This window comes from Asterias rubens, chromosome 4 (assembly GCF_902459465.1).
Source record: "Asterias rubens chromosome 4, eAstRub1.3, whole genome shotgun sequence".
In the NCBI taxonomy this organism is placed as follows: Eukaryota; Metazoa; Echinodermata; class Asteroidea; order Forcipulatida; family Asteriidae; genus Asterias; species Asterias rubens.
In genome coordinates, this window is record NC_047065.1 from 18,898,657 (window position 1) to 18,922,086 (window position 23,430).

The 23,430-nt window shown below is 37.8% G+C and overlaps 2 protein-coding genes across 2 annotated transcripts in view; both read right to left on the bottom strand.

The window, feature by feature from the left end:
• Positions 1-12,774, bottom strand: part of LOC117289427 (protein phosphatase 1 regulatory subunit 16A-like) — a 69,951-nt gene extending 57,177 nt beyond the window's left edge. The window contains exons 1-2 of the mRNA XM_033770548.1: positions 12,703-12,774; positions 5,307-5,964 (exon numbers count right to left, since the gene is read on the bottom strand). Coding sequence (XP_033626439.1) covers positions 5,307-5,559 — 253 coding nt within the window. The 5' untranslated portion in view covers positions 5,560-5,964; positions 12,703-12,774. The remainder of the gene's footprint in view (positions 1-5,306; positions 5,965-12,702) is intronic.
• A 4,321-nt stretch (positions 12,775-17,095) lies between these two features.
• On the bottom strand, positions 17,096-22,818 carry LOC117289608 (F-box/LRR-repeat protein 8-like). The gene is made up of 3 exons (XM_033770809.1): positions 22,753-22,818; positions 19,248-20,458; positions 17,096-18,459 (listed from the first exon to the last, which is right to left on the bottom strand). Exons 2-3 carry the CDS (start codon positions 20,388-20,390, stop codon positions 18,370-18,372), a joined length of 1,233 nt encoding a protein of 410 aa, XP_033626700.1. The 5' UTR covers positions 20,391-20,458; positions 22,753-22,818; the 3' UTR covers positions 17,096-18,369.
• Positions 22,819-23,430: the final 612 nt, after the last annotated feature.

Below are 23,430 nucleotides of genomic sequence, written 5' to 3' on the forward strand. Positions count from 1 at the left end.
GTTTATTCAACATTCATCAGCAAAGGCATACATCAAATAAACACACTATCAAAAGACACTCCGGTAAATACTTCTAATATATAACAGGCACAGTAAGTAACAGAAGCTCAGAAAATAACAATAATAATAACAATAAACAAAATAATTAAATAGTTAAATGAATACCTCTATTATATATACAAATATCTACAATTTAGCGTGACTCGGGAATCACGTGGTTCGGGAAAAAAACAATACTGACAAAAACAAAAATTAGAAAAACATGATACATATGATAAAAATGTACACAGAAAAACATTGCACATTCATTTAAAAAAGCACCAAGCACACATACATTTTGAAAACTACAAAAAACGTTTTTAAACAGGACAAAGAAAATTAAAGGGGGGGGGGAATACACATGTCCATTTAAAACACACAACCAAATACAAAGAAACAAAAGAACCACAATGGAGTAATAACAAAAGCCAGTAAAAATGGGATTAAAAGTAACTCTTTACCATAATTGCTTTGTCCCTTTGCATGAGACACTAAGCAGTCGGCCCTATGTAATGGGATTGTTAAAAGAACGTAGTTACTTAACGTAAAAGAACCCAGAACACTCGTGTACATATCGTGAAAGAGGGGGGGTCTAAACCAAAGTGTTTCTGGTTCACTTAGCAAGCACTCCTATAGACCTTTATCATGCTGTCACCATCTTGGTCATGTTCCCTGTTTCCATAACAGTAATGAATGCTAACATGCATTGCGCAAACATGGCACCAGACTATTGTATTTCGTCCAGCCTCAGTTTGGTTACAATGAGTTGGAGTGGAATAAAATCAAGATGGCAACAACGTGATAAAGGTATATCAGGTTTCCTCCTGGGTTTGCGAGCTAATGTGATCTTAAAGTTCACTTTTGTGGGATCTTAGGTTTCATTACCATAAATAAATATCTCCATCTTCCTGCTCACTTTTCTTATACCAGAACTAACGTCTGCAAAATAAAGTAATGTCAAAGGGTCTTATGTAATTTTTGTAGGACAAAAAACACAATGTCTACAGATTTACACTAAACTTACACAATTTGAAGATAACGATAGTAGAAAGCTTCTCTGAAAATATTACTTGCTGAGGTGCTGTAGTTTTTGAGAAATGAGCAAAACAATGTCATGAAAATAATTTTCGTTTCAGTGATCATGAGACGAAAACTATTTTAGCATGTAAAAACGTATTTTCATGACATTGTTTCACTCATTTCTCAAAAACTAGCACCTAAGCAACTAATATTTTAAGGTACGCTTTCTACTATCATTATCTTCAAACGGTGTAAGTTTAATGTAAATCTGTGGACATTGTGTTTTGTGTTACAAAAGGTACCCAAATCCTTTAAAACGTGTTGTTGGGGATTTCCCCCTGTAGAATGCATCCTGGTTAGCTCTGCAAGTAATAACTGACTTTATTATGTCAAAAGCACTGTATGTGTACTTGTATAATGTGTTCAATTTTAAGGGCTACAGGCCATTGTTGTTAAAACTCTCACATCCTAAACCTTAAAAATCCATTGCATTTTTTTTTTTTTTTTTGGGGGGGGGGGACTGAGGACTGCACTACACTGATTAAATGCTTTTATTTAGTCAGTGCCCTCCAGAGTTTGAGAAACTGTATATAAATCACCTTAGGGAGAAAGGGGTCACTGTGGGCTAGTCAAGGAGCAAGCTAGATACATGATTATATTCCAGTTTGGTATTTTTGTAAAAACATTTTGCTCAACACAAAATACCATCCTGGCTTTGGCCAAGGGGGTGAACTTTTGTCCTTTCAGTCTTTTGAGATATATTTTACAGGTGGAGGTAGTGATTAATTAAAAAATTGTCCCTGATTATAAATGATTCCAGGAATGAATCTTACTTCACAAAAAGTCATATGATGAAATTGTGCCAAACCATAGTACATACAGTAGGAGTGATTCTTGCTCAGTGGCCAAATCAGGTCCTTCCTTCGAGCTTAAAGGAACATTACAAAATTGGTAAGAAAAAAAACTTGTCTAAGATCTCAGAAACTAACACGTTCTAATGATGATGATAGTAGAAAAAATGATACATCCCTTGAAATATTTCTGTCTGAAATGTCATATTAGATGAGAAAAACTGATAAAACTGATTTCCCTTTTGGAATTTATCGCTCAGTAAGCGCTTTACTAATTTTGTGTGTTTTTGTATCAATCTCATGCAAAATGTGTCATCAGTTTTTCACTATTTTCTTATGACCGGATGGGTGATCTTTCTCAAACTTCTACAGCTTTGTCAGTTTATGCATGGTGGATTACATAAAGCGCTTACACTACCAGAAATTGTGTTGTCAGCACAAACTAATTCTGTAGTGTTTTTTTTAAATTATGTACCACATAAAAAAGTAACCATGAAAATCACTACAGGGAATGATCCCTGCCACCCAAGCGTAAGCCCTAGGCCCTGGATAGCTTTTTGAACAATTTGCAATGTTTTACAAATTGCAAAATTGTACATTGGATCAAGTTGTTGGTGTACTGTTATGTGCATATTACAGACTTTGTTTACATAGTACAATATCATTGCCTGGGGTTTATAAAAACATCAACAGTTATGTGTACAGCTGTTTGTCAACCAGTCATTATGAAAACATGAGGTGTTCAATTTCAAGGCCCTAAAGGTCGAAATGTACCATCCACCATGCTGTTCATTTATGAACAGGGCTAATGATTCTAGTCAACCATGGGAATGGACCTTGTTCACTTGTTCGTTTCAGTTGCACGCCAGGAGTACCTTTTTCCCATAACACCCTCCATCCATACCAGGTCTGGCTTCCTAACTGCTGATCAAACAATTATAATAAGGGCTTGACAGGGTAACAGCCGATCCCTTAACTCTGTGGATTATACACCAAGTATCAGTTTAAAAAAAATTAAATGCAAACCCAAACTGAACATACGTGTACGTATGGTTTTCGGCCACAAATAGTCCAATTCCAAGTTGTTATTGAGTATACAGTGTATATGTAACTTGACAACTCTTCCGTGACATTTTCCAGCAAATTGACCAACCTATATTACAAGTTACGTATGAGTACACATGTGGTCACCATCGTGGTCCAGTGGTCAGACTTCAGAACTTGCAATCACAAGGTTGTGGGTTCGAATCCTACAAAGCTAACCACTGATTTCACAAGGATAGGATGTTGTCTAGCTACTGAGTCACTATTTCTAATTGTGAAACTCATATAATCCTGAGACATTAATCCATGGTTAAACCAATGTTTGCATGAGAGAGAATGGCTGTTGCCGGCTTGGTGTTAAAATCCCATTGTGGAAGTTTGCCGAGTTCCCTTGACAATGCTTGATGGTAAGATCATTTAAACAAACAACAGACAACATTATGTGTACACACCCACCTACATTGTACAATGTAATAATGTGCACAATGGGACTATACTACACTGTTTGTGTATTACGGCAAACTGGGTACCACACTAGTTTACTACATTGTATGCCCTCAACACTATGACATACTATTGCAGGCTATAGGATACACAGTTTATTTGTGCTATCATTCAAAACTACACACTTTGTAAAATGTTCAACACAATAATTATTCAGACAATACCCAATGGACCTAGCATGTATAATGCACACAATACTACAGCATTGTATAGTGTCTAATGTAAACACTATGGTAATCACTTCACAGGGTACAAGCACCTTCGTCAAACTAAAAATAATCAATAAACATCGCTCAGTCCAAATGGTCCAATCACAACGGACATCCCTTCAATAACAGGGATACAGAGTTATATTTTTGCTATTATAACCGAGGCCTTATCAGTTATATCTCTCATTGGGCGAGATCCTGTTATGCTGGTAAACATGCAGGGAAATCCTTGGAATAGGATCATACACAAAATCCCCATAACAGTACAACTTATAGCCATCGATGCAATGACTACAAAATTAGCTCAAAGTTACGATAATGGTCCTGTACATGTAAATAGTAGGTCAGTAATTGGGTCAGTAATTACACAGGGGTTTAATTTGTATATTTACATCTATCAGGCATGATTAGTCCTGGAAAAAAGGTACCTTTCTTTTATTGAGAACAAGGGATGACCTGACATGACGTACATTGTAGGCTTTAAATAATAATAATAATAATAATATGTGCGCATTACAAGTCTTATCATTTAAATGACAAACTGTCTGATTGTCTGGGCAAAACAATTTGGTATCACTCTCAGTCTACATACAATAAAGCCTGGTTCATATTCTTTCTGTGAATGCGAATACATGTACAAATTTTGACATCACACATTCACATAGTCAAGCCTATACCCAGCCCCCCCCCCCCCCCCCTCCCCACCAATCCGGAACTTAAACTCAGCATAATAGAAAAACAACTTTAAAAATGTCACCATGAGTTTGCTAAAACATTGTAAAGTGACCCTGGAAAATAAACATTTTCAAAAGTGAATGTCTGATTGAAAACATCCCCTCCGTCATGTCATTCAGTGCACTGAACTCAATTTCTGGTGTTGTCATGAGCATGGGTACATGTACTGTTCCCAGTCATGGCACTTTTATACTTGAGCAAGATATTTTAACAAAAAAAAAACATTATTTGGTTTATCCTTAGGATGGGCAAGTAGAGGTAGAAGAATAGTTCTCCTTGTGTTTTTGAATGCGCGTTCAAGAATCCAGGGCAAAGAAAGGGGCTTCCCCAGTTGTTTCTCGCATGTTGTTGTCTGCAGATTTCTTTCCACATTAACCTCTAATAGACCCCTACAAGGTGAGTCTGGCAAGTGGCAACACATAATTCAAACATAACTCTGCATACAATGAACATGTCCTAATGAGTGGTTTGAGACACCAGTCGTGCTTGATATTATACAGTGCGATACAAGGACTGCATAGTTCAGTATTATGAACATAATTGTTGTTTTGGAGCCCCATCTTACAACATAAACGTAAGGTGAATGTTTCATGGAAATGGCACATGATGAACATGATTTCAGTGGATGCAAATGGCACCATACATTCTGTGAGCTGCTCAATATCAAACTCTTTCAATATATCATTTTGGTGGAATGTTATTGCTTTGTTCTTCAAACATTTATGAAGAGAAATAACTTTTATTTGTGAATCATCCCGAAACTCACTACGTATTAAATTTCAGGCTGATACAGACAATAACGCATGACTTAAGTAAACAGCGGCATACTGTAGACAGATTTATTTTATTGAGGCACTATTCTGAAGTACATGTACATATATGTATTACATTCACAATGTCTTACCTTCATCAATGTCTCCCCTTGCCGCAGCTTCAAGCAGCTGAATGTTGTGCGCAAAATGAATCCTCCGTCCTTTCTTGACGTTATCAAACCGCCCGATTCCACTCTTCCGGCTTTTCTTGATAAACTCCTTGTCGCTGGCCGTCCATCGTTTCAGCTGTGCCGCTCGTCGTTTCCTGGCTAATTTAAGACGATCCTGCACGCTCATTCGTTCCAGCGATGCCATTTCGGCAACAAGCTCATCGTGACTAGTCATTTCGATGGCGGGCGTCGAAACAGTATCAATCCCTTAGCTCCAAAGGAAATAACTCTTGATAACGAAACTTTTAATGAAGTAACAGGGCCAATAATCTGATCATGTGATCTGAATAAAAGCAAAGAGTATGTCCATTTGAAGTACTCCTGTTGGTTTTTCCCGTGCTCCTACTCTGGCTGGGTTATATTCCCAAACTGAACAACAGACAATCTGCCTGCCTAGTTGATTTCCTCTCACCGCTTCCTCAGGAAGTTTAACTCATATGACCTTTGACACGACAACATGGTTGACTCCTATGGTAGGGGTGTTTGTGGGACATCCTTGACGTAATTAATGACACAAAGTTGCTCATTTGGAACTGCAGGTAAATTTGTCACATTCGGGAATGCGTCATCATGGCTGAGCCTGAAATACAGCAAACAGAAGTCATCGTTAAACAGGCTTTATACAAAAAAATCATTCCATTTTCCATTGCTTTTTACAAAAAAAACTCTACAAGGACTTGGAGCAAGTTTAATTATGACACTTTAGTTTTGCATCTTCATGTAGATCCACAACCACATTTGTTTTGCACCAAGTATTACCTTTGGTTTTGCTTTTGTGGCATCGATTTCGGTATTGCTTTCTTTATAATTGTGTTGAACAAAACGATTAACAGCCAGTGCAAGATGGCATATTTCAGTTATGTTTGTAAAGCTTTGCATGGTATACAGAGTATTAAAACATCAAATTTGCATCAGTCTAAAAAGATAATAATTTGTATACAGCGAGGGTTGAACAACACTCTGAAGTCCACAGCATCAGACCACTACAAGGATTGTTACTAATTTTGTCTGGCAAAAAGTTATCCAGAACAAACACGCACCTACACACACTTGATGATTCACAACCTGTGAGTGCACTGTGCCATTGATGTGTTTCAATTCATCAACAATGTTGATCAGTATTCACTGGTTGACAGGTCAAGTCTGTTTCGTTGCATGACATACGCTTTGTACAAAACCTACTCTGCAGGTTGGTTTTTTCACTCACAATAATTTTCTGTTCTTAACAAAGAAGTAGATTTCAATGAAGGTCAATTGTTGCTGAGAGTGTGAGAATGAAATGTTATCGCTAAAAAAAGTCAGAATCCAGAAAGATTTTCAGCTTGAACTTCCCAGTCTTGTTCATAATATCGTTGCGCATTTAAACCACATAATTATAAAAGCAGATGGTGCCTTTGGAAACGCACAGCTCCCTCTATATATGTGTGTACATTGTACCAGGACTCGCTCTAAAAGATTTTTGGTTTAAAAAGTACATTTGTGTAGCCAACCGGGCTAATAAACTAGATGGGTTTCACTTGCCCACAGGAAGTTTTAGAAGCACTGAATTTAAACAGTATGTATTGTCATGACAAATCTTTCTGATGCATTTAGCAATCACATTCAGTTACAATGAATGGAAGAAATATGAGCATTTTAAACCAATTGAATGCACAGTTTTAAGGCGCATACAGGGCAAGTTGAGAGGTCTAGTAGCATTTTTTATACAATGTATGAGGGGCTAATGTTAAGAATGAGCCCTATACATGTATATGTAGTACCGTGTATAAAAAATGGTTCTGTGTCCTACAGTGGAGTGTACACATTATATTCTCAGCATCCCTGTGGAGACATCTTTCCTTGGCAATGTAGTTAATAAACTCCCATTGACTCTGTACACAAAGTTCCTCACGGAGCACCCAAGTCTTTAGAATTTCTCTAGGATGGACACCTTTTAAATTCTCTTTTCTGTCTTGTTCTCGGTCTCCATAAATGTATGAAATCATTAGCGTCATCACCAAGAAAGCATTAATGGCCTTTCAAGCATCATAAAACCATCCTCTCAAAGTAGTGACACCAGTGTGATTATTAGTTGAACCATGGAGGCGAGCTATGAAAAGGAGAACCCCTGACCGTAGAGTCATGCCTGAATAACGTATGGGCGGTGAACAAGCATGTTAGTTTGGACACGCACTCTTTTACAGGCACTGGACACGATTGGTAATTTGTCAAAGGCCAGTATTCTAACTTGGTGAAAATTGGTCATTGAAGTTGCAAGAGAAAAACACCCTTGTGGCACTGTGCTTTCAGCTATGCATAATCAAAGGGTTCAGCTGAAGAAATAATAATTTTGTGAGAAATTACACACATCTCTTTCTCAAGTCAAAAAATAGGTACTTCAAAGGGCGCCATTTCTCGCAATGTTTTATCAACAGCTCGCTGTTGCCCTCAAGCTTTTGTGCTAAAAACAATTATTTTGAGTAATAATACCAATAGTGTCCAGTGCCTTTAATACGGTTCCCTCCTCTTAGGAACAGACTGCTTACTAGCTGGAAGCCATGGTGACATGGTTACTCTCCTCACGAGGTGCTGTGTCGGTAATTGCCTACGTGTGATCTTGGTGCGTAGTCGTGTGACCGCTATGCACGTCCAGGGTCTTGTGTTTATTGCTAATTTGGCATGGGATGTGTGATGTGATGCCCTCTGGCGATGGAGGGGTACAAGATGAAAATGATCGGTGTTGACCACAAGATAAATTGCTTGATACAGTTGCTATACATTACAAAATAATTTGTACAATTTCTTTTACATTATGGACAGGTACTAAAAACACCGCACATGTGAGATCAGACTTTGAATATGTTGAAAAATATAACCTTAATTTGGAAATTGTGACCTATTTTTTTGTGTGAAATCTTATAAAACTTATGAACATGACATGCACTCTACAGTAAATAATCTGCCAGGTGCACATGTATGGCCTACATTTAAGAACTCTGTAATGATAGGCCCACAACTGGTGTCTCTGCAGAACAAAATATCACACATTGGTGTACATGAACTCCGGGTAAAAATAGTTTATACTTTATCCCTGATGCACATAAGTTTATCTCTTTTGCTTAAAACCCAATGCTACATTGATGATTTCAAAATTTCATCTAGAGCCTCTTCTCACGAAGCACGCTCATAGTCTAGTGGTTACACATCAGTGCCCAATTTCATAGAGTTGCTAAGCACAAAAATTTGCTTAGCATGTCATTTATTCCTTGATAAAAACAGGATTACCAACCCAATTTTCTTTTGTTGCATTTTGTTTTTTTCTGGTATTAAGCTGATGTTTGCTTATAATACCCTGAAAATCACGTGGAAATTTGTTTTTGTCAAGGAAGAAGTTTGGTACTAAGAAAATTATTGTGCTTAGCAGCTCTATAAATTGGACCCTGCTCAAACCATGGAGCATGCTCCATGCTCAAACATTGTAGCGTGCTGGTGTCTGGGTTTAAATACAAACTGTTTGAATCTTATCTAAGCAGTGATACTTAGTTTGTTTTATTCCAAAGACAGGACTAAAAAAGCACTTGACATGCCCTAGTATCAGTGCTTACTTCTGTACACATCGCTGTACATAAAAGGGTAACCCCAAGTTGACATTATATGATACGTTTACTAATTGTTTTCCCCCTATTCCCTCTATAAAACAAAGGTTATTGTATCATTTGTGTATGATGAAGGCCGGGTGCTTAACGGTGTTGATGGAGGCCTGTCCATTGCCTTGGTGCCCTTTGAAATGTTACAATTTAAGTTTAAGTTTCCTTCACAGAGGTGCCCTTCACAAGGGAAAACTGCCCAAGCCCTAACAAACAAGAATGAAGAATAAAGTAGGCGTGCATTGATGATGCTAAAAGTAACACTACATACTACGTCTGTAAGTTTGGAGGCAAATTGGTAGCATAAAAAGCCAAGCCAACACACAAAACTCCATTGTTCATCTGATGCAACAGTTCATGGTCATTCTACATAGTACGTGTATACAGTTCGTTAAAACATGTAAAAATCCAGTGTAAAGATTTTTTTTTTTTACAATTGTACAAAGTTCTGATTAGTTCTTGTCAACGCCTGTTAAAAAACATCCTGGCACTTCCAATGAGACAAAAAAATACATTTGATTTATAAATGACCACTCGGATGAAATCTACATTAGACAAGTTACTAACAATCAATGATGATTTGTACAAAAAACTTGTCAAAGACTAGTCTTCACAGTTAATGTTCATGTATCTCAAAATACCCTTGTTGTGCTTTCAGATGCTTTGATTTTGAGACCTCAAATTCTAAATCTGAAGTCTCGAAATCAAATTCGTGGAAAATTACTTCTTTCTCAAAAACTACATTACTTGAGAGGGAGTCGTTTCTCACAATGTTTTATGCTATCAATCTCTCCCAATTACTCATAACCAAGTAAGGTTTTGTGCTAATAATTATTTTGAGTAATTACCAATAATGTCCACTGCCTTTAATTACCTACAAAGTAAACTTAGCTACTGCAATAGATCTGTATGCTGAGAACAAAATTTGATTTTCTTTGTAAAATAACATTACATTTTACTTTGCGTCTATGACCTTGTGCTTCTCCAAATACACAGGTCTGTATTGGTCTTTTGTTCTGGGTCATTCAGGTATGTTCCCTTTATGCTATGAGAGAATTCAAGCATTGATTCGTCATCAGTCGGGTATAAAAAAAGAAAACTCTGGATGACTGCACAAGCCCATATGATAAGGCTGTACAGTGGTGGGCTGTAGTAGTGGTGGGCTAAATAACCAGCAGGTATAATGGGTACAATGGGGAGTCGGGGGGGGGGGGGGGGAGGGAATAGGAAATGGGCTGGGTCACTCTGACATGAGATGGCTGATTGATTTGTGGATAATATGATAATTGATACAAGAGGAGCTGGGTATCTAATAAAACATTTATATTTAGTTTGCGGTAACACCATCATGTTTAGATCTGCTTGCCAGGTAGAGTTTGTTCTTAGAGAAAAAACTCTCTTAAATTCTACTACTGCGTGGAGTAGATGTTCGGATGTTCGGGAGACTACTCAGTTCTGTCCAGTTTTAACTACTACCCGGGCAGAAGGTATAGAAAATTCGCTGGGACTACTACCTTCTGCTGAGGTAGTATTACTAACTTGAATGCGATAAATTTCAACAAAAAAACAAACAAAATGTGAATTCAAGAGTAGAAAGAATTTGGAAGGAAACTTTGTAAATGTGTCGGATGATTTTGAGTTAAACAAAGAAAAAGTTACTAATATGGGACTCCAACCAATGATTTAAAATAATAAAATAAAATTCTCTCCCAATGATATATGTTGTTTTCCTGATTTGTTTTGTGTTGATTAACCTTTTCATCAAGTGAACTTTGCAATCAGCCCAGTGGCTTGCACACAAACATTATAAATTTGTGTAAACATCAGTCTCAAAGATAAGGGAGATTATGAGCTACCTGTAATCAACAAATAGTGTTATACAGTGCCACTATGGGAAACATGAACTCAAAGTTTCAAAAAGCATGCTCCGTTAAGGCTACTCCCTGTGAAAACTGGTATCACACATTAATCAGCTGTAAACTCCAGCAGGCTGCATTTGAACCGCAAATGAATCGGTTCTAAAATGAGCCATTTTAACACTCTTTTATAAAGCGAACAAAGGCAAAGGGGGGTGCAGAGGCCGAGATGAACTATCCAAAGTGTTCAATTTACATATTTCTAATAGTGAGTAAATAAAACATGCTTTCTCTGTCTATTTTTTTCCCTTCTCTTCCTGCTGTGTCCAAAATGTTTCAACTTTTTTGCCAGAATATGGGCATCTGTATGAAAAATTCCCTTTGGTTGGTGCATAATGATACGTGTATGTAGGTGTAGTATGCCTACGCAGGCTTTATCAGGACTACGGCAATTGTCTCCATGCCCCTGGTCATTGACTTGGTTGGTGCCCAAAACTGCCCATTGAAATGATCGACTTCAATTATAAATGTCCCTTGTAGGGACGGTGTTTTTTTTACAAAAGAAAACTTTTCCAGTCTGCGTGCTGAAAAGAATGAGACAGGCCTTTGTGGTTACACAATAGGGGCAGGCAATGAATGTCACTTCGGCCGAGGGCAAGGTAATTTTTCATTTCACAAAACTGAAAAATATTTAAAATTTCAACTAGATGGAGTGGCATACCAACTGTTGCAAGTCTAATATTATAAGATTGTAGCACAGTTTTCATGCAATTTAATATCTGTAAAAAAAATTTAAGCTGGTACACCCAATCGGCAATACTTCTCTCCCCCCCCCCCCCTGGAAAAAACAACAATAAATAGTACTTAGAAAAAAAGAGCCAAAGACAGGGAAAATTTATATCAAGTAAAAAGGAATTGATGGGGAGATTTGTTTCTTCAAATCCGGCCACCCCTTTTTTATTTATAAAGTGATTTACTTTTTTCATGTAGAGGAATGGAGAAATTCTTTGGAAGCTGAAATACTTAATTTTTTCCTAAAAAAGGGAAATTCAAGCCCACATTTTATTACGCCGACGGTACTATCGCACACTCATGCCCAACTAAAATCTTGAATCGAAGTGGATCAGCGGTGTCACTACAGACCACCATACCTCAACAAAATTTGTTGGGTTTTTTTCATGATTTTTTGACACTTACTTTTTTTTATCAAAATGTGCCTCTCAAACTCTGAATACAATCTATCAACCTAATATATGGACAGATGAGGAAATAACTAAATAACTTGAACTAAATAGTAACTTTAAGGGAGATAAATTGAAGTGGTGGCTAGATAAATGAATGCAGAATTGTTTTAGCCAAATTACTAACTCACTGAGTGATAATTTCAGTGATGATATGATTTACAGTACGTCTGAATTACTAAAATGCCTGTACTCTTATCTATAGACCCCTTACTTTGAAACAGAACCAAACCATATTTTCTATTTTCCTCCCTATTTGTTTTTCTAAACAACAACCACCATCAAATTCACCACCATGACCCAAGTCCGGCAGGGCGTGTGTCACCTTCGTTGTGTACGCCCACAGTGAAACACGGCCCCCATTCACTCGAGTGTGCCGGTGCGCTGCACTACGTGCGGCCGTTCACCCGTACAAACATGAACTGTCTCTTTAGTTTAGCTTCCTTAACAAAAAAGTAACCTCTGTTCCTTAAAACACCTTAATAGTAAAGACAAACATCGACACAGTAAAGCCATGAACCTATTATCTCCACTCATATATTTCAACCGAATTAGCTGGGATTGAAAAGTAGGGAAAATCGTGGTTTTTGCTTACCGTTTGTTGACGTTCTATCAACCACACGTCGTCTACGCCAGCTGAAAATCCGAATAGTCTGGTGCTGCAGCTATCAAGTATTTAGCGCACCATTTAACGCTGTATAGGATACTGGGGCATGGTTCTGTAATGCGATTGGGCTATTGAGTGCGCACCGAAAATGGAGAAAATCGATTTGTATCCATAGAAATAGAACCCGTGTTCTATTTCTAGATTTTATCCCGACTCCTCCCGTTAGAGTGCTGTTGTCTTGTTCAGGATTGTTAAAAATAAATAATTTAACAAGATTTAATAATTTAATTATGAATTCACCAATTTACATCATTTGAAACATAGAGAGTTAAGCGCTTTGAATGGAAACTAGAATGGGATTAGATAGCTGGAATCTGGATAACTTTTTATAGCTCCATGCTTCAATCGAGGTTCAGCAGAGAGAAGAAAAGGTCCCCTTTAGGGAATTCCACGGCACAAAAGATTCTTATCTCACAATATTGTTGTAACTTGTAAGAATCTTTTGAACAAGGAACACAAACAAATGAATAGGCTGGTTGTAAATAATATGATTATGAGAGATGGGGATGGAATTTAAACTACGATATTTCAGATTAATGTCCTAATCCCCCCTCCTCCCACCCCAGGCCCCCTCCCCCCAAAAAAGCCTACCCTGGTCGAACGTTGTTGTTGTTGTTGTTGTTGTTGTTGTTGTTGTTATTGTTGTGTGTGTTTTATTTTTATTTTTTTTTTTTTTTTTTTTTTGGGGGGGGGGGGGCGGTGGGTAGGGGGCTTGAGACAAAATTTATGTTGCAATCTTTCCGCTCTATTTATATGCAGGGCAATTAATTTGAAAATGACAAGGAACACGTGGTGTAAAACAAAACACAAAACAATGGACGCCTTTTTTTTTCCACCAAGCTTGCTTTAACCATACCTCCATGATGTAGGTAGAGAAATGTTTTCGAACCTACTACTGGTGTGTGAAAAACATTGTTTTTATCATTTGATGAAGTCAAACTATTTTATTTTAATAGAAAGAAGTTTTAGCGAAATCCCAAGACCGCAGTACTGGCAGTTTTGTGTCACTTGTTGAGTGACGAAAACCAGTCAGTGCTGGCTTTTGAACCACAAGAGGGCGGTATGTATGGCAAATCTTCACTTAAAACTTCTGACTTCCCTTTGAAAATACTTTTCTTTTCCATATCAACCTCGTGTATTCACATTGATGTGTTATTACAAAAAGAAAAACTCCCCAAAAAGAAGAACAACTGATCACGGACTTCTTTGTGAACAATTGGATCGCGGAGCCCGCTTGCCTCGCTTAAAAATCGTCCTTTTATGTCACTTCATTTCAGACATGAAAAGCCCCTGTAGCTTTTTATGTAATAAGTCCCTCTTCACAACCTTCCTCGTTTTACAATAATTTATTATAATCAGACTGGCAAGGCTATTTTTATAATGGTTTTACTGGGCACTGAGACACTACAGGTAACCAATATTGGAGTAATTGTGGATAAAAGGTGCCTCAGACCATTCAACGGTCACCGAGTTTCAACCTCATGGTCTCAAGAACATCCAAGAAGGAAATGAGTATAAACTTTGTCTTTGCTTTCTCCTTCAATGACCCCCCCACCCCTTTTCAGTCTGTACTTGTTCCCCTTCATCTCTTGGTCCCACCCGTGCTGTCTTGTCATCTTTGAGAAAGACTATCTAGGGTAAAAACATATTGACAGGCTATGTATCGACTCAACTGACTTCTTTAAATGAAGAGCCTCCCCCAAATAACTGTTTTCCTTTTCTTAATAAAGAATATCATTTATGATTTAATCATTAACTTGCAACAGCCAATTCTATTTTCTCAATTAAAATAAATGACAAAATTTGAAGAGAGAGAGAGATACAGTTGGAGAGAGAAATGGCTGTTGTCAAAATTATTACAAAGCTCCATCTCATTATAAAGGAACACGTTGCCTTGGATCGGACGAGTTGGTCTATAAAAAGCGCTTGAAACCGTTTTTTATAAAATGCATATGGTTGGAAAGATGTTTTAAAAGTAGCCTACAATGATCCACACAAGTTTGCTTCGAAATTGCGTGGTTTTCCTTTTACTGTGCGAAGTAACACGGTCGGCCATTTAAGGGAGTCAAAAATTTGACTCCCATAAATCGCCGAATGTGTTAGTCGACGAGGTAAAAAGGAAAACCGTGCAATTTCGAGGCATGTTTGTGTGGATCATTGTATAATACTTTTACAGCATCTTTCTAACCATAATATGCATTTTATAAAAAACGGTTTCAAACGCTTTTCAAAGACCAACTCGACCTATCTAAGGCAACGTGTTCCTTTAATAACCTAAGAAAGAATTATATTCATACATGTACTTTGGATAATAACTATTTACAAGCAACAATTTACAACAAAGGGACACAAATCAATTTCAATTTGCTGGTAGTATTCTATGTTTATTTAACTTTGTATAAAAATGTTACAAATTTTAATCCACTCCTTTTGCATATAATTTTAACTAATAAAGTTAAATAATTATATCCCACCCCCTTGTTTGTATGCAATGGGAGGGGTTGGGCTGGGCTGGGGGAGGCTGGGCTTTAAATATAGCCACTGAAAGGAACTTTGAATTGGGTGCTTTTGGCTATAATAATTATATCCTTCAAAATTGTATTGTTTTCCTTTCCCTTAATTAATGAACAGGCACAGTCAACCATTTTGGAGCACACAAATTTGGTTCTACAAAATGGAAGGTCGTTTTAGTTCATGAAGTAAAAGGATATTTTCTAGGGATATATGTGTGGATCATTATTCATTACATGTATATTTTACTTTTAAAACATATAATTTCCAATCACAACAGCCCAATGCAGTCCATCCAAAGGCAACATTTCAATTGATGTTCTGAAACAGCGTATCACATTTTTGTTCAGGCTCTCCAAGTTTCAATCCTTCATTAAACTCTTCCTCACACTCCAGCAGCCCAACAAAATGGTACAGCCATTCACCAGCGCAAATCTGAGGGGGGAAACTAGTCTGCTTCCGCTGGATATAGTTTGAATCCATAACCATAACTGTTATTGCACACGGGAAACATGACTGAGATGGTGGTCTACTGCCCTCATTGTTGAGTTTTAGGAGATGAGGGTTATTGCATTAAAATACATACTTTACATAATATTAGATTTTACCTTTAATAATTTATGATGAGTTTTTACATCATTAATTGCACATTTCTATCTAGTTCTCTTCATAAACCATTATACTGTGCCATTCTTGCGAATATTCAAACTTTGGGACATGAAGGAAATGTTTTTCCATAAATTTTCTTAATATATTCAAACAGTGTTTGTTAAAGTCCACATTTCCCAACATGTTTGAGTATGCGAAATACTTGCACCGTCTGTTAATTTTTCAAACTAACGATTGTAATAAATTCTATAATTTGCAACTGTTATGATTGCATGGTACAGCTAATTTCTTGAACCGAAATTGCAGTTTTAGCTTACTTTTAATACACTTTTTTTTCTGGTATTTATGGCCAAAGTATGAAAATAATTACTGTGATGCATAACCGCAATTAAAAAGTTGTTTTTAATTGTTTTGTATCACATGTAACAATTACAGGAAATTGGTTACTAAAAATAATTTGTAGTATATTATTCAAAGAACAATTAAACTATGCATAGAGGCTATTGAGTATCTCACTATAACCTAAGTATCTGCCAATAATAATTTTTTTAAAATCCTTTCTTTTCTTTGTAATGTATTCATCGTATACAATATTCACTAACTTTTGATGCTACTGTAAAATTGAATTAAAACAATTACCAAGCATGATTGTTTTGTGTTTAGCTTTACATATAAAGAAATAACTGTAATTCACATCATTTCTATTTTGTGGCAAACATTTGTGAAATTAGGAATACAATAACGCCAAAGTTCTACCAGCTGGCAAGGTACACATCACTTTGAGTATAAAACTGTTAGTTTCTTCCTTTCCAATGATCACTGAAAATTTCTTTCTACGATTATTATACACAATTCTATACAAAATCAGTACTCTGTCGAAAAAATAAATCATATTTACTGTGGTGATTTCATTTCAAAAGTTTTCATGAAAATGTGGGGGTGGGGGGGGGGGGGAGATATTTCCATGATACTGTTTATTAAACAAAGGCAGGTTCGTCAAAGACCATCCTCACTTGGTGTATCCCAACATGCATGACAAAAATGTACAAATTTAGGGATGCTGAACATAAACCAAATACTGCATTGGAAATACGATATGGAAGACATTATTGATAACCAGCAGCCAATTTCACGAAACGCGAGGTGTAATCATATCTCGAGTTAGGACGAATAACCCGTCCTAACTGAGGATGGGTTCAATGCGTCCAACGTATTTGGATACGGAACTGAACTCGTCCTAAGTCCTTAAGATTAATCATTAGCGTTTGGTGAAATTGAGGATCATGTAGGATCATTATGCATCAAAAACAGAGTCTGAAATAAAATTGCGTAAAGTTACCCCAAAGGCAAATACTGACACTTTCTCATTACTGGGGCGAGGATGCATTCAGTTTTAAAACATCCTATTATATTTAAAAAAATATATCCCTTCATAAAATGAAGTAATCCATGCCACACTTTTAAAAACATAATAATATTGAAAATTTCTAGTGGCCTTGTCTGCCAATGATGACACTCCTTGCTTAAGGAACAAGAACTTTGCTATACACAAGGCAACCAAAGTTTGAAAGCTACATAATGGTTTCCGAAACAGGTTTTGAGATGAGTTTCAAATTTTAAGAACACGTATCTGCTAGTCTGAGTTGAAGTGGGAGGCTGTTCAAAAGAGATTGCCTGGCATGTGAAAAGCATTGATCGCCCCAGGAGTACCAGGAACGTGGAACGTTCAGGAGCACATTGTTTGACGAGTGAAGCTGTCGCTGAGCTGTCGATTTCAATTAGTGTGTGCCACAAATTGCCATTGCAAAACTTTGACCAAGGTTGAGAACCTTCTCTCTTCCAACAGTGGCCACATTCCATAGCAATTGAGCACAGATGCTGGCTTCTAAAATTTACCTATTTATTTTAACACTCTATTAATAATTATCGGTTTTTATACAGTGCTTTAAAACACCCCCAAAGGACGTCTTCATCTCACAGCACTTCCAACATTATTCAAATTAGAACATTTTTTTCAGTATTTGTTGGTAAAAAGTCTTTGTTTTTTACCATGACCAACACTGCTCGACAGAATTTTACACTATACGAAAACCCCACTATTCTAATATTTTACCACACCCCCATTTAAGCCCTTTGGACAATGACTACGTTCTTTACATGGGATGTACATGAGGTACAGGTTGATTGCCTTGAGAAACACACTGATTGTAACAATTCTAATCTGCCATGCTAAAGCCAAACACATATCTCAAAGTGTCTTATACTCATTATAAATGAAACCGTTGTTATTCATGCAGTGCATTCACAAATGCAGTGGTCAACTGGTTAGCCTACAGGAGTTGAAATCACAAGGATGTGGGTTTGAATCCAGCCAAGCTAACCACTGATTTTACTACGATTTAACAACAAATACAGAGGCAGTTGTTTTCAAATCGATTCACCTTAAACTATGAGTGATCCCTGGTACCCTGTCCTTCAGGAAGCTGGTGCTCCGAACCCACGCATTGCTCTTTGAGAGGACTTCCAATTGCTCCAGATGTTCTCCAAACACTCTCTTAAATCCGGCTACAAAAAGATCGTCATGAAAATTAACATTTTTTTGCAAAAATTTACACCGTGCGTATTTTCACAACTAATGATGCTTTTTTGGTTTCAAGATTTGTTCATGCATGCACCATTGTGCACAGTACAAATGGTTACTTTTTGTTGTTGTAATAATAGTTTTTCAAAAATGATTTCTATTTAGATTTTAAAAGAGAATAGCCTTCACTGATATCCTCGTAGGAGATTGTCTCCTAATTAAAGGACACGTTGCCATGGATAGAGCAATTTGGGATAAATAAAGCTTTAGAATATAATGATCCACACAAAGCTTTGAAAATGTGGCTTTACTTTTACTTTATGAACGCGTTCTGCCATTTTGTAAAACCATTTATTTTACTCCACAAAATGGTAGACCATGTTAGCTCACAAAGTAAAGGGAAAACCACACAATTTTGAGACAAATCATTCGTGGGGATAACGATATTTTACTTTTAAAACATCTTTCCAACCATATTAATCTCATAACAATAGCTTTAAAGCCAATAGCGCCCAATCCAAGGCCAAGTGTCCCTTTAAAATAGTAAGCTTTCCAACAGTGGCCATGTACAAGTATGCCCAACGTCAAATCCAATGTAAGAGGTGTGATATTTGCAAAGTTAAGTCACTTTGTTTTCAAAAGCATTTTTGGTTTTAACATGCCAGACAAAAGAAGGGAAGAACTCTGTGAATGGAAACAGATAAGCACAGAAACTGAACTCAATGAGTGGGTTATCGATTACATATCACTGCTCTAGAGCAGAATGGCCTACCAGAGTTGGGACAAGCAAGTTAAACTCTTCCTCCGTCTTGAGGGTGTACTTTCTAAGATGTGGCCGCAGCGTCCGAATCCTCCGTATAGAATCCTCATCCAACGCACAGTAGCAATGTAAAGTATGCAGTCTATCTGAATGCTCCACCAAGTCCAGTAGCGCCCTCTTCAACTCGTCCGTTCCCTTTGTCACGATGGATAAATACTCCAACGTCTTGTAGTAGTACCTTCCAACCATTGACACCTCATCGTAAAGCTCGGTCATTGTTTTCATTTGGAGTTCCACTAGGGGGATTTCTGGCTGAAGGATGGACAGAATCCGGTGCCGCTCGATGGTATGATCAAATTTGATACAGACACGGAGACGTTTGTGTCTGTCGATGAGCATCTTCCAAGACTCCCCCGTAATTGCATTGTGGTACTTCTCTTCCCGAGTACACGCCAGGGACAGGAAGTTGAGAGGTTTGCGTTTGGGATCGCAGAGCTCGAGGAACAACGGCTCTGACGTTGATCGGTAATGGATGCTGAGCGAGCTGATCATCGGACATTTAGTAACAACCGTCAGCATACACTCTGGCTCAATCAAGCACGTTAGTGAGGTGTTCTGAATGTTAAGCTCCTTCAGATTGGGATTATTGTCTGCAAGAAGCTGCAAAAGAACAGGTTGATAGGTGACAAACAACCCACTTAGGTCTACCTTCGTCAGAGTGGAAACCAATTTAATTTTAGGATCTGGCGGACCGAAGAGTTCCGCAAGGCTGCTGAGGAACTCAAAACCTTGGAAGAAAAGAGGATTCTCTGAAGTGAACTGGACAGTGACCTCTTCCAACCGGCGCTCTTCACACTTGGCCAGTCCGCTGAGGACGGCACAAGCATTCTGCTGATTCGCAAGCTGCTTTTGGTTACATAGGATCTTTGCTACTCGTAACTGTCGACCGTGTTTTGTAAGGCACTGAAGTTGGATCGAGTCGCGGGCATCTTCAAAGCGGAACGTGAACTCTCGCCAAAGTGTTGGATTGTCAAAGCATTCAGACCAACTCCTGCAACAGAGGGCAGCATTGCACCGGTCAGTTAGAGGAAGGAAGGCCAAGATGTTGATGATGATGTGGTCTGGTAAGTTGTTCCAGTATACCTCAGAAGACATTGTGAATTCTTAAAGTGCTTGACATCAGTAGATGGCAGACTACTTCAAGAGCACATTAGTCTCAGAATCTGTAATATTACAAAACAATAAAATATAAACAAAAATGAAAACAATAAATTTGTATGGGTAAAAACCAAAACTTAATATTCTTTCTCCCCGATGCAAATTTAACATCTCTTAAATAAATTTGTTTATTTAAATTATTGGTGTTACAATTGATATATTTCTGGTAATTAAATGAACTTAAAAAAAAAATAAAATAAGCCCTTTGGTGCTGGTGCTTGTGAAGACTACAGTAATGAAACAAGGATGCCTCATAGGTGTAAGTGAACTGAATCATTTTATATGGAGGTAGCTACCTCCTATTCATAGAACTATGAGGTTCGTTCCGCTATCATCTCCACTAACTAGCAGAAAAAACCTCATAATTCTAGGAGTAGCTACCTCCATGATCACTGAACTCTCAAGTCTAAGGAAACCTCTAAACAACTTGCTATGTATGGGAACCTTGATTCTGTAAATCTCTCTAAATATTTTTGTACTAAAAAAGGAAGAGTAGAGTAAAAGGAACACGTTGCCTTGGATCGGACGAGTTGGTCTATAAAAAGCGTTTGAAACCGTTTGTTATGAAATGCATATGGTTAGAAAGATGTTTTAAAAGTAGAATATAATGATCCACACAAGTATCACTCAAAATTGCAGTTTTCCTTTTACGACCGGCCATTTATGGGAGTAAAAAATTTGACTCCCATAAACGGCCGACCGTGTTAGTCACACGGTAAAAAGAAAACCACGCAATTTCGAGGCATATTTGTGTAGATCATTGTATTCTACTTTTACAACATCTTTCTATTCACATGCATTTCATAACAAACGATTACAGAACGCTTTTCAAAGACCAACTCGACCGATCCAAGGCAACGTGTTCCTTTAAAGTCACAGTATAAAAATCAATCTCTTACTCTCACCTGGTTAGTTTCAGAGTTTAGCAAATGTTGTCAGTAAGTTAAAAATAGGGCCTATACATGCATACCGGTTATTATGACAAGTATGACCAGATGGGAACGACACCCCTATGTTCCGACACCCCTATGTTCCGACAACTCAACCTATATTCCGACTCCCCTAGGTTCCGACACCCCTATATTCCAACAACCCAAACACCTGTATGTTCCGACAACCCTACATTCCGACACCCCTACATGTATGTTAAAACACTACCTGCACCAACATTTTGTGTGTTTTGTTGCCAGCTTACTCGGGGAGCCATAACTTATGTTTATAAGCATACAACAAATGAAACACAAGCCTTAAAAAGCAACAAATTCAAGTGTGATTTGATAATCTATTATTTGATTCCTTCACTTAAAAGAAATAGTACAAATTCAACTTAATGAATGTCCAAACATAGGCCTATTCCCGGCCGAAATTCGCCGGGAAACCTGTCATACAAGTTGTGTTTTTGTTATTGTTCAACAGAGTAGTATTGTGCGAAAAATAACTTGTGCAAAATTAACTTGTGGAACATAGGGGTGTCGGAACATACATGTAGGGATGTCAGAATATGGGCTGAGTTGTCGGAACATTGGGGTGTCGGAACATACAGGGGTGTCGGAACATACAGGGGTGTCGGAACATACAGGGGTGTCGGAACATATAGGGGTGTCGGAATATAGGTGTGTAACCGACCAGATAACTATAGGCCCTATTTTTAATAAAGGATAATTTTCCCGTTTCCGTATGGTGCCACAACTTTTTCACTAATTTTTACTTTTAATTTACAAAAAAGCGATATCTCAATTCTCATGTCATATTGAACGAAAATGTTTAAAAAATTATAATAAAAAATTAGCATGGTGTGTTCCTGTTCACTAATGCAGTGCTGTTGTAGTAGTAAAATCACTTGTAGCGGAACGACCCTCTAGTCTAGGATTCCTCCATGGTAAAACCATGGAATGGAGGAGGTAGGTACGTAGAATAGACTGAGGGCTGAGCATGGAGCTTCCTGCATTAACCATACATAGGATAGGTGACCCCACAAAAGCCCTACAAAAACTACCTTACAAACTTTTGTGTGTGTACACACATGAGGTATTTTGCCAAAATTTCAACTCCTTATTTGGTTGTCTGTGGCCGGCCGGCCGGCCGGTGCGAGACAGATGACTCGTCGAATCCATCGAAGCTGAACTGGCACACAGCAAAAAGGTTCATGATGAAGTTGAAACTGATGAGACTCACAAATGTTTTCTTTTTACTTTCGGTCGAGAATGTTAACAAATCATGCAGTTAACATAGAGATCAGTGCTCTCGTTATCTGCCCAATAAGTTGTATATAACGTAAAAGTATCTACAAAACGCTTACCTTCTTTGACAGATATGCCGGCCATCGACCATGGGCATAACTTTCCTGTGTGTTGTTTAGTTCCGGTGATCGTTCAACAATCACCCCATTAATTTTACCATAAGCCAACAAATATAAAACGTCTGGGTACCGATCTAGACTGTTGATTGGATTTGCGATTTCCAGATTGCGCACAGTTTGCGCAATCTTCACATTGATACACAATCTGCAGATTGATAACCATGCTTCTCAAAGTCAGTGGGGATTTGCACAAACTGGGGATGTTTAAAAACTGGAACGGGAATATTATTTTAAAATGTAGGCCTACACCGCACTGTGAACGAAACCATACAAGCTAATTAAACGCCCCTTTTTAGTTACAATTATCATTCAGATGATACAAGACAGATCAACGACTCCAAAAACTATTAAAGCTCCCCATCCATGCAGGCTGCCGCCCACCCCCCTCCACTCCAAAAGATATCCCTCCGCTAGATCAATTCCCCCTTCAAACGTTTTAAGATCTCGAGCCCCTATTGTCTGCACACTCATTCATGGAGTGTTAATCCAGTGAGATTAGTAGCTGTTTCACCCATGAATGACGCCCTTAATTTAGTCAATACATGAAAGAACCCAGCACCTGCAACCCCCTCCCGCCTCTCTCTCAAGACATTGAAGAATCTATTTGCCAAAAGCATA